The sequence below is a fragment of the Sphaeroforma arctica genome (genome assembly GCF_001186125.1).
Source record: "Sphaeroforma arctica JP610 unplaced genomic scaffold supercont1.578, whole genome shotgun sequence".
Classification (NCBI taxonomy): Eukaryota; class Ichthyosporea; order Ichthyophonida; genus Sphaeroforma; species Sphaeroforma arctica.
The window spans coordinates 17,763-32,067 of record NW_014039980.1 but is presented as its reverse complement, the minus strand read 5'-3'; the positions used below and the strand labels follow the sequence as shown (position 1 = coordinate 32,067).

The 14,305-nt window shown below is 43.5% G+C and overlaps 3 protein-coding genes across 3 annotated transcripts in view; all 3 read left to right on the top strand.

The window, feature by feature from the left end:
* The window catches only part of SARC_07367 (hypothetical protein), a 2,784-nt gene extending 782 nt beyond the window's left edge, over positions 1-2,002 (top strand). The window contains exons 3-6 of the mRNA XM_014298700.1: positions 699-850; positions 1,065-1,115; positions 1,287-1,353; positions 1,590-2,002. Coding sequence (XP_014154175.1) covers positions 699-850; positions 1,065-1,115; positions 1,287-1,353; positions 1,590-1,765 — 446 coding nt within the window. The 3' untranslated portion in view covers positions 1,766-2,002. The remainder of the gene's footprint in view (positions 1-698; positions 851-1,064; positions 1,116-1,286; positions 1,354-1,589) is intronic.
* A 1,015-nt stretch (positions 2,003-3,017) lies between these two features.
* SARC_07366 (hypothetical protein) lies at positions 3,018-10,070 on the top strand. Its single transcript, XM_014298699.1, has 6 exons — positions 3,018-3,036; positions 4,145-4,332; positions 5,572-6,261; positions 7,058-8,464; positions 8,678-8,937; positions 9,864-10,070. Exons 2-6 carry the CDS (start codon positions 4,156-4,158, stop codon positions 9,952-9,954), a joined length of 2,625 nt encoding a protein of 874 aa, XP_014154174.1. The 5' UTR covers positions 3,018-3,036; positions 4,145-4,155; the 3' UTR covers positions 9,955-10,070.
* Positions 10,071-12,080: 2,010 nt separating this feature from the next.
* Positions 12,081-14,039, top strand: SARC_07365 (CAMK/CAMKL/CHK1 protein kinase). The gene has a single exon (XM_014298698.1). It carries the CDS (start codon positions 12,349-12,351, stop codon positions 13,813-13,815), a length of 1,467 nt encoding a protein of 488 aa, XP_014154173.1. The 5' UTR covers positions 12,081-12,348; the 3' UTR covers positions 13,816-14,039.
* Positions 14,040-14,305: the final 266 nt, after the last annotated feature.

The following is a 14,305-nucleotide window of genomic DNA, read 5'->3' as shown; positions in this document are numbered from 1 at the left end:
TATATGTTATATATTTATATAGTGTATATACATATATACATATATATATATATATATATACATACATATATATACATACGTATATATAGGTATATATATGTATACGCGTACATATATATATATGTATATATATATACATATAAATATACATATACATATACATATACATATACATATACACATACATATACACATACACATATACACAGTGTATACATACATATTTAATTAGATATAAGTATATAAATATATATACATATGCATCTAAAACATATACATACATGTACATATACATATACACACATACACATATACACATGCATACATATATACATTTATATATACTCATACATACACACACATATACACACACACATATATATATAGATATATACATACATGCACACACACACACACACACACACACACACACACACACACACACACACACACATATATATATATATATATATATATACGTATATATCTATAGATTCATATATACATATATACATTAATTTATTGTACATATCAACATTCGTATGTATGTATATATATTTATATAATTAGATAAGATTTTATAAATCGATATAAATTTATACCACATAGCGATAGCGAGGAGATTCAAAATGTCCGAGTATGTACTCGAGAGATGTAGAACTGGAACGTTTTCCAATGCTCCTTGTATCCTGCAACAGTACTGTCGTATTACCAGCTCGATGGGTCATTCGGTGCCGATCTGGTGAGAAATTGTATTCACCTGATGGTGCAAGTGCGTTGGCTGGAGCTCGATTTTGAGTGTGGAGCTGAAGATGCATTGGAGGTGCGAAAACTGGAGGATGAAAGAATCGTATGTGTGGACTTTTTCGACGGACAGTATGCACATGTCTTGTCGTGTGTTGAATTAGTATTAACTGGCGCTGCGTTCTGTTGGACGCGTGCGTGACGTGTCTGACACAATTTAGCCACATTCACCTAGCAACCGCTGATATTCTAATTAAATCTCAATTATATATTGTGCCACATCGCAAATATATACTCTGAAACCCATTTGCGCGAACCAGAATGTTGAAGAAGATTTGTACGGTGTCTACCAATGGGATGACTACGATGAGGTATGTAAAAGTGTGTAGTCGATTGCTTGGTCCTCCCCATTCAAGTGGATTTCGCAGTAGTAGATCAATATACGACCTTATTTATGGATAGTTGATCTACTATAGATATCGTCATAATCTACTGCATATATTATCACTATGCTAACGCTAGGCTTCAATGTTTTTTGACAGGAGTTCGATATGAATAATTTCGCACCTGGTCATGGTAAATCAGGCCGTCGTCGAAAGTCGGAAGCAGGTAAGATAGTGGAACGTCTGGTCATGTGTCCCATATGCCATTTTATGGTCTATATACCTTCTTATTGTACTCAGTTGCATTTACAATACAAAAACGCGTGCCTGGCTAACTTCAGTGTAAGTATTGATGAAGATTTAATTGAAACTCAATGCACAAATAACTGATCACAGCTAGGTCGTGTTTCTGGATTTTAAAACAATGCACAAACAATATGGCGTATATCTCACTTGTCATAGGATGTGTTTCTGTGGAGCCATTCCGTGGCAACAATCATCGGAGAAGATCCGACAATTGGAATAAGAATAAAGTGGCTCCGGCCGCAAACTCCAATGCGGCGAGTGTACCACCTAAGTTGGGACGACGTGCGATGAGAGCTTTGCAGCGCAAGTTGGCGGATGCCGCTGCTGTATAAGTAGTCACGGTATTCTCTTCATGTACTGAGGAAATATCGGAGGGTGTAATTGTTATGTATGTATCCACAATTCCAATTTGAGTGCAAGGTCAACGCCGGCATGCTGTGCGAACTGAAAAATAAACAATACAAACCGAAACAGGTATGCCTACTCAACTTTAGTCCTTTTAAATTGAAACTCAGTGTTACAGTGTTTCAGTGGTAGTGTTATGTACTATATACTTAGATTCCTTTTTTTTTTGAAAGTATGTATTTAGTATGTAGGAGTAGCTAGTAAGTAGTATGTAGTAGTAGGATATATTTAAAAAACAATAACAATAGTTGCTGTCAGAGATACCAAGTTTCAATTGGGCAAGTATGTTTTGGCACATTTTAGCGAGACACGCTTTTAGTCGGGGACTCTTAAGACTACGGCTGGTATTTAGTCACTATTTTTGTTTAAAATACTTATTACTACTCGGACGACGGACAGTCCTTTAGTCCAAGTCGTAGGTTCGGAGCCTCGTAGGTATAATACGGTCTTTTTGCAGTACCATAGCCGGTGTGAGACTGTGAACTTGTGAAGTGTGAACTCGAGTTGTGAAGGGCGAGAGTTGAGACTGCGAAGCGCGAGCGCGAGCCCCGAGGCCGAGGGCCGAGGGCCGAGGCCTTGGACCTAAGACAAAAGAATTTCTCGACACTGATCAGTGATATATATGTCAAATAAATACAGTGATTTTATCACCAATACATAACGTGGTAATTATTTTTTAAAGAAAGAAAACTACCCCAAGCCCAACCCCAAGCCCCAGGGGCCAGGGCCCTTTAAAAAAAATAGAAAGATGCTGAAACCTGAAAGTCGAGTTTACGACAGACTGTATTTATTTTAAATATTTATTTTAATTTTAAAACGCTAAAAAATAAGAAGCCCTGAGGCCTCGGCGGCTGAGCCTCGCTTCCCTGAGGCCCTGTGATTTTAAGTTCTAAAAATAGAATAAAAATTCCTGAGAACCTTGATGGAAAGTAAAAACTCTACTAGAGAGAGAGGAGCCCGCGCCTGGCCTCAGACTCAGAGGCTCAGCATCAGTGGCCTGGCGCTGCTGGCAGGAGAGCGGACCGAAATAGATTTGGTACGCAGTGCAAACATCCGAATTCTATAAATAACATAAAAAGGCAGCCAATCACCGGACGCGCCTCACGAGTAGTCCGCAAAACAAATACACAGAGTGTAAATAAATACAAAGCGACACGGTACGGTAAGTGAAAAATCAGCTAGCAGCTTACCATCAAGGGTACGTGTGTATCATGTGTATGACTGTGTGAGCTACGGATGTATGTGCCTGGTGTGCCTGATGTGTGGCTGCGGGCTGCGGGCTGCGTGTGCGAAACAAGTGTAGGGGTTGATTGAGTTTTATCTAGGTCTTAACCTACGCATATATAATTTCCTTCCATTGCCTTCCTCGTCTGGTTCTTAATCTACACGTTTTGTCGAGTTTCGTGCGCATACCTCAGCTGTATTATGAGATTCTAGCGTTATATGCCGTGATCTCCCTGTAGACTCTTGCAAGTGTTGCACTGAGTGGTAATTTCTTAGGGTTGTCTGTCTGTGATCGTCGAGCGAAAACTCCGCACGTTAACTTATATGCTTTGAACTTCGCGGATGTTTTATTTAAAAATATGTGAGCGAGGAAGACCTTTGCTTCCAGAAATACTGCTCGAAAGATACTATAGTTGCGTTGTACTGATGAACTTTTTTATGTATATCAGGGTGTCTTTCAGTTCAGTACACGAATACTCGCACAAATATACCTACATCTGTATCATAACGTACATTCTCAACCGAAAGGAGCATCGTTTCTTCCATCCACGTAAAATAACTCGAATCGCCTCGTGTAGTCATCGCAACACATTCCACCACAGACTCACCATTCATTCGTTACTAACGAGGTCGTTTCTCATATCGAGATACACAGCTCTTCGAACACATGTTTAAATATGGTATAGCCCTGTATTATAGCAAGAAGCATTTGAAGTACCATGACTGTTCGATCAACACCTAGACTCGCTTACTTACATATTCCAACACTTGTTTACAATTACAGAAATCTGCGACATGACCATGAAATCTCGTTTAGATAATCCAGTACACGTGCACTTACTGAACTCTGCAATATAGATATATATATACATATATATATAGATATATATATATATATATATCAATTTCTCGTAGATATTTCACTACACATACTTACACATACTAGGCTCTAAAATAGACAGACAAACAATCCCGGTTAGATAACTTAATACACACACTTGCACTTTCTGAAATATGCACATAAAAATTTCTTTTAGATATTCCACCACACACTTACACTTAACACACGCTTACACCTACAGAAATCTGCAATATGTCCGTTGAATGGCAATCTGGAGTCGTTAAGAGTGTCACTTCGGGTGATACGGTTGTCATCAGAGGTACCCCACAGAAGGGACCTCCTTCTGAACGCACACTGTGCCTAGCTGGCGTGCAGGCTCCTCGTTTGGGTCTACGTCCCCGTACGGAGAACGAGACCACCACCGATGAGGTAAGGATTTCGCGGATTTCTCCTGCAGGTTCATTGAAGTGTCAATTAAATTGTTTTTATATGTACGGAATAGTGTGTATGCCAAGTCGGTTTCGTGTCCAAGAAGTGTATGTAGGCTCAAGTGTGCTTGGTGTGTGCGTATGTATCTGACTCCGTGTACGTTCCTGCCAGTTTCGCATCGTTGAGCGTGTACTGAAGAAGTTTGTAGTGCAAAAGAGACTTAAAGCACACTATATGGCAAGTGATGATATATTCTTTCTTAAAGTGATATTCTGTGTAGCTTATTCTGAGTAGCTCAGCTTGCTGGTTGCTATAGAAACAAAGCACCAACCTCGGCCAACCCCAGGGCATAAGCCTATTTCCGCACACATCGCACACTGCTCAGAAGTACACTTCCTCTGCTCGGTGGTGACCTGTTTGTGTTTGTCGCGTTCTTCGGAAAGTGCCAGACACCGCAGGCGCGTGTGCTAGATTGAATCCTAATTTCTCTTTGCCTTAGCGCGAGATCGGCTTTGGGGGCGCTCGCGCTTTCTATACCGATCTCTGCGTCTTCCTTCGTGAAATACATATAATTCCATACCGTTAGTAGTGTCCGTATTATCTCGCGGTGCTGTATGTGTGCTCGGTAAAAATACCCGTTTTTCCCACGCTACTCGGATGTGACGTGTATCAAGCTGCGCTGCTTCTGTGCTGTATCCACTTACACTATTTACTTATAGGTGTTTATTGGGTATGTCCGTATGTTTTGTTGTATATGTCGGTTTATTTGGTGCGTTGCCTGGCAACGTTTCCTGATTACCCCAATGTTTTGCCGTCAGTGTTGATATATCCCCCCATGTATCGCCTTGTCCGGTTTATGTACTTTGCAAGGCATACCTGTTCTATCTCGAGTGTATTCTATTTTGAATCTACCACAACGTGCCGTGCCAGTGCAGCTATGGAGCGCAATTGATTCCGCAGCAATCCAGGGACTGTTATTCATGCCATGCGTGGCTTGTATCTAGAATCGTCTTCCTACACGCCTCTATATTATTTGTACCTCACGATGTTTTTATCATTTGTACTTTAATATATGTTGTCAATCATTCATACTCTTGTATGAATTTGTCAATCATTCATACTCCTATATGAATTTATCAATCATTCATACTCTTGTATGAATTTTTCAATCATTCATACTCTTATTTCTGTACTAATCATTTATTCATACTTAACCTGGTACATCTCTGCATCCTTTAGCCATACGCCTGGGAGAGTCGCGATGCCCTGCGTACTCTGCTGATCGGCAAGCCCGTGCGCTTCTGCGTGGACTACCACGTGGCCACCATTGGGCGCGAGTTCGGTCGCTTGACTCTTCAGGATAAGGATGTAACCCAGCATCTGGTGCGTGAAGGTGCGCTCAAGACCCGTCAGGGTCCTCAGACCAACGAGGACTTCGACACGCTTGTGGCGCTTGAGGAGCAGGCCAAGAACGCGCAGAAGGGCGTGTGGTCGTCGCGCGCTGCCAGCTGCATTCGCAAGGTCACGTGGAACGTGGACAATCCTCAGTCCCTGGTTGACCCTACCAAGACATACGATGCCTTTGTGGAGCAGGTGCGTGATGGCTCCACCGTGCGTGTGTTCTTGCTGCCCAGCTTCCAGTACGTCACCATCCAGCTGGCCGGTATCAAGTGCCCCGGGTTCAAGACCAACCAGGCCGATCCCTACGCCGCCGAGGCCAGGTACTTTGTGGAGTCGCGTCTGCTGCAGCGCAACGTCAAGGTGACCCTGCTAGGTGTGACCAACAACAACTTCCTGGGTACCGTACGCCACCAGAAGAAAGGCGACATCACCGAGGCCATTGTGCGCGAGGGTATGGCTCGTGTGGTGGACTGGAGTCTCAATGTGCTGCCCAACGGCAAGGAGGCCATCCGCGCTGCCGAGGCACAGGTCAGTGAGGCGATGCATGGGGATGTGGTGTTTGTATTATGCATGATATGATGTTTGTGTTATGTAGGAGTGTTTGATGGAGTATAATAATGGGCGGTGAGAATATGTATGGTATGACTACCAATTGCGACGTGTTGGCGATCCGTTTGGCTGTGTGATGAAGTTTACTGCTGTGCTGCGCCGCGAGTCTGTCAGGGTGAGGAATGTCAGTCAGTGCTCAACAGTGGAGTAGACGATTCACGGTTCAGCCCTCAGCTTCCTTGTGGGTGCCCTGTCGCATACTGTTTAATGTTGCCGGTTGCAATACTTGCCTGTAACCGTAGGCTCTAATGCATGAGGTTGTGTGTGGTCTCAGCTGCTGATGTGCGTGATATGAATTGCGGCCTAGCGGGTTCTTGTCAATGGTGACATCAATGGTCTTATATATTCACTTATCTTATCATCTCTTTGATCGTGCACTGCTTTGTTGCCTACACCGTTGCTTGTTCCGTTCCGTTAGCTTTACGTCCTGACAACATATGTAATCCGCGTAGGATTACGGGCAAGCGCCTCCAGCTTTCCCGGCCTAGTACACTGCCGCCAAGACTAGGACAGTTGACCACTAAATTTCTCTGGCACCCCGGACTATCTTTTAGCGGTTATAAACTTCAGAGATATAATTAAATCAGAGCATGTTGTGAGCGTCGCGAATAGGCACTCACGTTTGTGCTTTTTCATACCTGTCTACGGCACATGTGTGCTTACTGTCACTTCCAACCCTGCTCCTGACACATCACCACTCCGCATCCATCCATAGGCCAAGGAGAAGCGTCTGCGTCTGTTCCACAGCTACGTTGCTGCTAATGCCGGCGTTACCGGAGAGAAGGACTTCCAGGCCAAGGTAGTGGAGATCTCCAACCCCGAGACCATTGTGGTGCTGAAGGCCGATGGCTCCAAGGTCAAGCTTACGCTGTCGAGTATCCGTTCCCCCAAGATGCCCGAGGGAGAGGACCGACCCAAGTCCAGTAACGATATCCCCTTCATGTTTGACGCACGCGAGTTCCTGCGTAAGCGTGTGATGGGCAAGAAGGTGCACTGTCTCATCGACTACGTCAAGCCCGGAACCGATGGATACCCAGAGAAGGTGTGCGCAACCGTGCTTACCAGTGACAAGCAGAACGTTGCCGAGGCCCTGTTGAGTAAAGGTTTTGCTACCTTGGTGAAGTACAAGCCTGATGACGAGGCGCGTAGTTCACAATACGATTTGCTATACACAGCCGAGGCTCGCGCCGTGGAACAGAATCGAGGTCTGCACAAGAAGGGTAACGAAAACTACACAAAGCCTATTGATCTGAGCACGGAGAAGGAGAGGGCCAAGGCATTCTTCGGGTCATACCAGAGAGCCGGAAAGTGCGAGGGAGTTGTGGATTATGTCATTAACGCGTCGAGGTTTAAGCTATACGTACCCAAAGATAACATCATGGTTGTGTTCCTGCTTGCGGGCATCAACGTACCACGAACGGGTCGTAAAGGAGAGGAGTCTGAGCCATATGCAGAGGACGCCTCGAGATATATTAAGGATAACGCACTACAACACGATGTGCAGTTCACGGTCGAGTCACAAGATCGCATGGGTAATTTCATTGGTAGTGCATATGTCAACGGTTTAAATCTGGCGTTGGCTTTGGTAGAGGTTGGGTTCGCGTCGGTACACTCTGGGAGCGCGCATCGCCTTCCCTACGGCTCGGAATTAGAAGCGGCTGAGAAGGTAGCAAAGGAGAAGCGAATTGGTATCTGGACCAACTACGTTGAACCCAAGGCCGAGGAGAAGGTGGAGGATGGGCCCAAGGAGCGCAAGGTTACCTACACGCCTGTAGTTGTGAGTGAAGTCACGTCCGCCAACCAGGTTTACGTACAGACTGTGCCGCAATCAGAGACAGCCGACAAGTTCCTAAAGGACCTGAACGCACACTTTGAGGCCAACCCACCCAAGACCGGATACACCCCGGCGAAGGGCGAACGTATTGCCGCCAAATTCAGTGATGATGACTGTTGGTACAGAGCCATCTCCAAGGGACCTTCCGCGGATGGCAAGAGCCACACCGTGACCTTCATCGATTACGGTAACTCTGAGAATGTGCTCCCAGAGAACATTGCGGATCTGCCCTCTGATTTCACAGCCGCTAAGGAGTGCGCCAGATCTGTGAATCTAGCGTGTATTAAGGTGTGTTTTAGAATTGGATAAACGCACACAACTTATCGCACGTGTTACTTTTTTTCTCGAGTATCATGATTTGCAGACGGATAGTTGCCTACTGTATTTAAGATTTGTGACCAGTCTTATTGTGTATTCATGTTATGACTTGACGGTCTATGACCAGTACGATTCTCTTTTCCGCATAAAGCTAACAATCTGTCTGTACCACTTTCTTCTCAGGTGCCTGCTGACGAGGACTGGGTGGAAGAGGCACGTCTGTTTATGTTGGAGGGGATTCTCAACCGCACTTACAACATGAACGTTGAGTACCAAGAGGATGGCAAGGACTATGTGACCCTTGTAGACCCAGAGGCGCAGGCCGATGTAGGTAAGACTATGCTGGCAGCTGGATTCGTGCTGGTGGAGTCACGCCGCGAGCCCAAACTACGCAAGCTAATCACTGAGTACAAAACTAGTCTGGACCACGCCCGCGAGAACAGGTATGGCCGAGCTGTTTATTTTTTAAAAGCTGAGACTCGTGTAGTTAATTGTTGTTTTCCAATTGTTACACACTTGTATGTCTACAAGGATTGTTTATTGATTTGAAATATTGTGGTTACGTGAATATAATTAATGGTTTGCAGTTGTTGCGCACTTGTATGTTGTTTGTTTATTGATTTGGATACTATCGTTACGTAAATATAAGAGATGTTTTGCAATTCTTACACTTTTGTACGTCTTTATGATTTGTTTATTGATTTTAAATGCTATGGTGTCTTAAAGGGTTATTTAATGCTTTGAAATACTATGGTTACGTGAATATTTTGCATATCTTAAAGGGGTTTCAGTGCTTTGAAATACTATGGTTAAGTATATATAATTAACTTTTTGCAACTGTTGCAGGCGTTTATGTCTTGCTTCTGATTTGAAATTCTACATACAGTAACGTGAATATAATTAATGTTTTTCCTATTGTTTTACACTGTGTCTTTATTTTGTTCAGGGTTGTGCATTGATTTGAAATACTATTATTTACTATGTAAATATTTAAATATAATTTAATCATTCTCGAATGCTATAGGTGTATGTTTTCATTTTTGTGCATAGTCATGTTTGTTTATTGATTTGAGATACGATGGCCATGTAAATATATTCAATGCTTTGCAATTGTTTTACAGATGTATCATACAATATTTGTAACTTGTTTGGTTTTGTTTATTTGAAATTCGAAATACTATCTATAGGTCTGCACAGTTTTTACAATCAAATGCTTTTTTTCTCTCTCATTCAATTTCAACTGTTCAAAACCGCACGTTCACAAGTCCAGGATAAATGCAAGAATGTGTTGTAAAATTACGTATTAAGAACACCATTCACGAAGCGAAAACAAAGAGCCCTACTGATTTGCACAATTGAATCTTTACAGACGTAACATCTGGCAGTATGGTGATTTTGAAGGTGAAGAGGCGCTTGATTTCGGTTACACTGCCCCCGCAGAGAAAGGCAGCAAGAAATAGTCAGTATGCTATAAAAGGCTAAAATAAAATAAAAACTTCTTGAAGTTAACGAACAAGAGCGCACGGCTCTCACGGGCGGGCCACCAACTCCTATTCGGTGATAAATAGAACGTGTGAAACTTCAAAACTGTGTAGTCAACTGGTTTGGATCTAGCTTAGTATTCAGCTACATAGATTGTTTTAGAATATCAAATTTTTATATTGCACGCGTGATAAACCCCAGCGAACCGTGTGATATTGTGATGTTTGCACGTGAACATATTTGCTTGAATTTTTTTCTGTGCGACGGAAGCCTGACAGTATGTGATAAGTGACCAGTAGTCCAGTACTGACCTGGTTTGTGAAAAACCTGTGAATGAGGGCATTTTCACTAAACTGATGTTGTTCTCCAATAGAATGTTGGGATCCAATCCGCTGAGCTAAGCAGTTTTCATTTGTGGGAGGCAATGAGTATCGGCACGTTTTTATTTCCAAAATATTACATTCCGCAGTCCGCGGCTCCGGCGCTCCGCACAAAGCCAATTTCAACTTCAAGATTTTTAAATTTATAAATTAACAAAAACAATATACATTTAAAAAAAATCTAGACGAGTCAATCTTCATAAAAGCACTAGCCACAAAAGCATGTTTTGTATCAACGTCCCTCAACTATCAATATCAATTCAATAAAAATAAAAATTTATTTTAGGCCCCCCCTCCTTTCTTTAAAACCATCGCGCCGTCGTCACTCTTTCGGTGAGGCTCTGCTCAGTGAAGTGATTCGCCTGATGAGCGATGAGCGATGTGGAGTGCAGCTTTTTGATATAAGTATTACCCAGGTCCCAGCTTCGCAAGTTCGCATTCGCAAATGATCAAATCGCAACAGGCAGCATGATTTTTATTATTTATATATATATATATATAAATAGAACTCGTGTTTTCTTGAAATACTCTTCCACAATATATTTTTCTCCAGGTTTATTTTTGTCCCAGTCCCTGACTTCCATAGGGCCATAGAGTCCAAACTTTCATAAACTTCCAGCCTACCAAGTTCCAGGCCAGTTCCAAAGTTCCAAAGTCCCAGCTGATGCAGCTGAGCCCTGAACCTGCTCACTGCTGGCCTGTTGTTAAAATTCAATAAAAAATGCGCCAAATTCGTACCAGTGCGAGCCCCGCAAAATACCCTATATTTCTAATCAGGACTTCAAGTCTTCAGCCGAAGACTTCAGGTCTTAGGAGAGCTTAATCGCTGACGACTTTCCGGTTGGGGCCAGTCTGCCCAGTCATGAGTCAAGACTCAAGACTCAGGTGGGAGTCAGGGAGTCAGGGGTGTGATAAAGTGTGTGAGGGAACTGGGAACTGATGAGGAAGAGTGATAAAATCAGGCAGCCAGAGCCCAGAGGGCTGAGGGCTAAGGCCAGGAGGGCCTGATGACTGATGTCCTCCTGGAGTCCTGTAGGGAATGTGGGCTGTGAACTGTGAACTGTGTGGGCCTGTAGCCTGAAGGCTCGGAAGTCAGAACTCATAGCTGAGGGCGGAGGGCTGAGAGGGCTGGTCGAGGCCCTGTCCGGCTGGGCTGGGGGTCTCGCGAGTGACTGCTGGGGGCCCCGCGAGTGACTGAGTCCCCCTGCTTACTGACAGACCGACAGAGTGGCAGCAGGCAGACTGACAGTTCGTCTAATAGTGTCTTACTACTCTTCTCACTCGCTCTCCTTGATTCAATGGCGTTGCCGCGTTGTTCCTTCACCTAAATGGGCCATTTATATCGTTCGGAGTTCGGACGTACAAATTGCTGTAATGAATGACTCATTCTTTAATTGGTGTGTTTGACACGTTCTGAAGTCCTTTTGTGTTTTTATTTCAGAAACCACACACAAATGCCTACGAATTCCCACAGAACTGCAGGGCGATCTGTCTGATCTGCACAGTGCACCAGCTTTGAGTTTTTTTGGACCAATTTATTTTTTTGACCAACATCACGCGGGGGCTGAATTCTTAAAAAAAATTTACCCGTGAGGCGGCGTGAATCACCGGAGGTCGGATTTTCGTGAAAGTTTTTGTATCGATCTATTTTTTAGTTGTTTTATTTTTGTTTTTTTATAAAACTTTCTTCATGATACTACATATTGTACTGTCAATGACTCAATGTTGCAGTGATATTTCGCTTTAGATTCTATATACTGTGGCCACCGAAGTGTTCAGTATGGCATATTTGTGCAATCAATCTCTAGACGATCATTAATCACTAACAAATTGCAATACTAATTACAGCAGTACACTGCCAATAAATCTAAAGCGTGTATTACATAGCTTGGTAAATAACTTGTCTTCTAGATATCATTTAGCTGCACCTACGTAGACTATCATAGATATCGAATTCAGACATAGCGTATTCAGCAATAGAAAAATACTGATATGGGCTCAAAGCGCATTATGGACTGGTTCGGTGGCTACTGGTCCGACTACCGAAGCACTACGGAAGATATAGCACAGAAAACTACAGCAAACAACATTGAAGAGTTGGGGAAGATGGACAATATACCTTACATGAAAATACAGACACAAGAGAATACCGAGAATAGTAACCCGCCAGTAGAAACCAATGTGACAAAGATCACTGCAAAGAACCCTAAATTACTTTCTCAAGTTATGAGTGTCCCCGATCTTTCGAATATGAAAAGTACTAGTCACTGGAACAAACGACGGGACTTTAAAGAGCTTCTTCGCGAATACCTTGTTGTGCAGACACTGAGCGAAGGCAGTACGGCCGAGGTGTTCCTAGCCGAAGAAAGAGCCACTGGCAAGTTGGTTATTATCAAAGAACAGTTACTGGAGAAGCGAGACCGGAAGATGGTTCACAGAGAAGCCTGCATACACAGCCGGTTGCAGCATCCCAACATCGTAGAACTGTACTCAACGGCTAAAAATCAAAAGGTCATGGTGTTGCTGCAGGAGTATGTAGGCGGAGGTGAGCTATTTGATGCTGTCATACCGGACATTGGTGTACACCCAATGCGTGTTCGGAGCTATTTGCTACAACTCGTATCAGCCATCAAATACTTGCACAACTTAGGCATCGCACATAGAGACATTAAACCCGAGAATGTGTGCCTGGATTCGAGTAAGGAGATTCCAAAACTGATTGATTTTGGCCTGTCCGAGTACGTTTCTGAGGAGCCCGGTGCCGTCTATAAACGCCATGTGGGCACCGTACCATACATGGCCGCCGAACTTTGGCTTGATGTGGAGGCCACACACATAGATGTGGACATCGTGGCTACAGATGTATGGGCGTTAGGAATCATGTTGTTCTGTATGCTTGCCGGTCGTTTTCCCTGGGGCGAGGCTTCATTGCGCAGTAAAGAATATCAACGGTACTTGAAGGGTGACTTCTCGCGGAAACCCTGGAAATCAATACCCGAGGTTCAGCTTACACTTCTAAGACACATGCTGGACGTCGATCCTAGGACTAGGTGGAACATTGTCGAGGTGGAACAATATATTCTTACTAGATGGGCGCCTGTGCGTGTACCGTCACCATCGAAATTGCATGCCCCGGTACCTCAAGTTCTAGCCCCGGTACCTCAAGTTCTAATGGGACATGCAGATCTCACGACGGCACAACACTCGGGTAACAACACCAATATATCACACAGTGAGATTGTGAGCGCTACTGAGAGCGGCGACTTCGAAAATACAATCGCGTCGGCAAGGACTACTATCGAGCACCCTTCCCCTTTAATGGGTGGTTTTCCACAGACATCGGATTCTTCTGGGCTAAATATGGTGGGTGTGGGAAATGTCAAAAGTGTGCAGAGCCTGCACGCAGGCAGCCACAAGGATAGTACGGCGAATTGGGTCAGAGACCAGGCCAGAAATTAGAGGAAAATCAGCCCATAGTATTTTTCTGGGCGAGTCCAAAAAAAACGGATACCGGTTCACAATGAAGTACCAAAAATTTAGTAATTATTAGGTGACACAGACTCGCAGTGCTGTGATGGTATTAGTACGCTGCTCACTTGTACATATCTTCGAGTCTGTGCTCGTGGGGCGTGAATAAGGTTGACAATAAAGTAGGGAATATAACAAGCATGTCTTAATTGCAGTGAATATGATAAGCATTTTTTAATTGTAGAGAATATAACAAGCGCTTAATTGTTGGGATATAACAAGCATTTCTTAAATGCGAGATGATTGGAGATGATTGGACTTTTGAAATTTGAATTGAGTCGACGACGCAGGACGTTGTTGTCTATTGTGTTCTCTTTCAGTAGCCACTTCAGACTAGTGAAGTCTTTTTCCTCAGTTGAATAAATCTGCAAAATCAATGTCTGTATGCTATATCCATATCTATATCTATATGTATATATAT

What these genes read in the sequence shown, in the direction of transcription:
- SARC_07366 (XM_014298699.1), top strand. Translation starts at nt 4,156, where the DNA reads ATGTCCGTTGAATGGCAATCTGGAGTCGTTAAGAGTGTCACTTCGGGT. An exon ending in TGAATCTAGCGTGTATTAAG is followed by an intron (nt 8,465 to 8,677) that starts GTGTGTTTTAGA and finishes CTTTCTTCTCAG; the next exon opens with GTGCCTGCTGACGAGGACTG. An exon ending in GACCACGCCCGCGAGAACAG is followed by an intron (nt 8,938 to 9,863) that starts GTATGGCCGAGC and finishes GAATCTTTACAG; the next exon opens with ACGTAACATCTGGCAGTATG.
- SARC_07365 (XM_014298698.1), top strand. Translation starts at nt 12,349, where the DNA reads ATGGGCTCAAAGCGCATTATGGACTGGTTCGGTGGCTACTGGTCCGAC.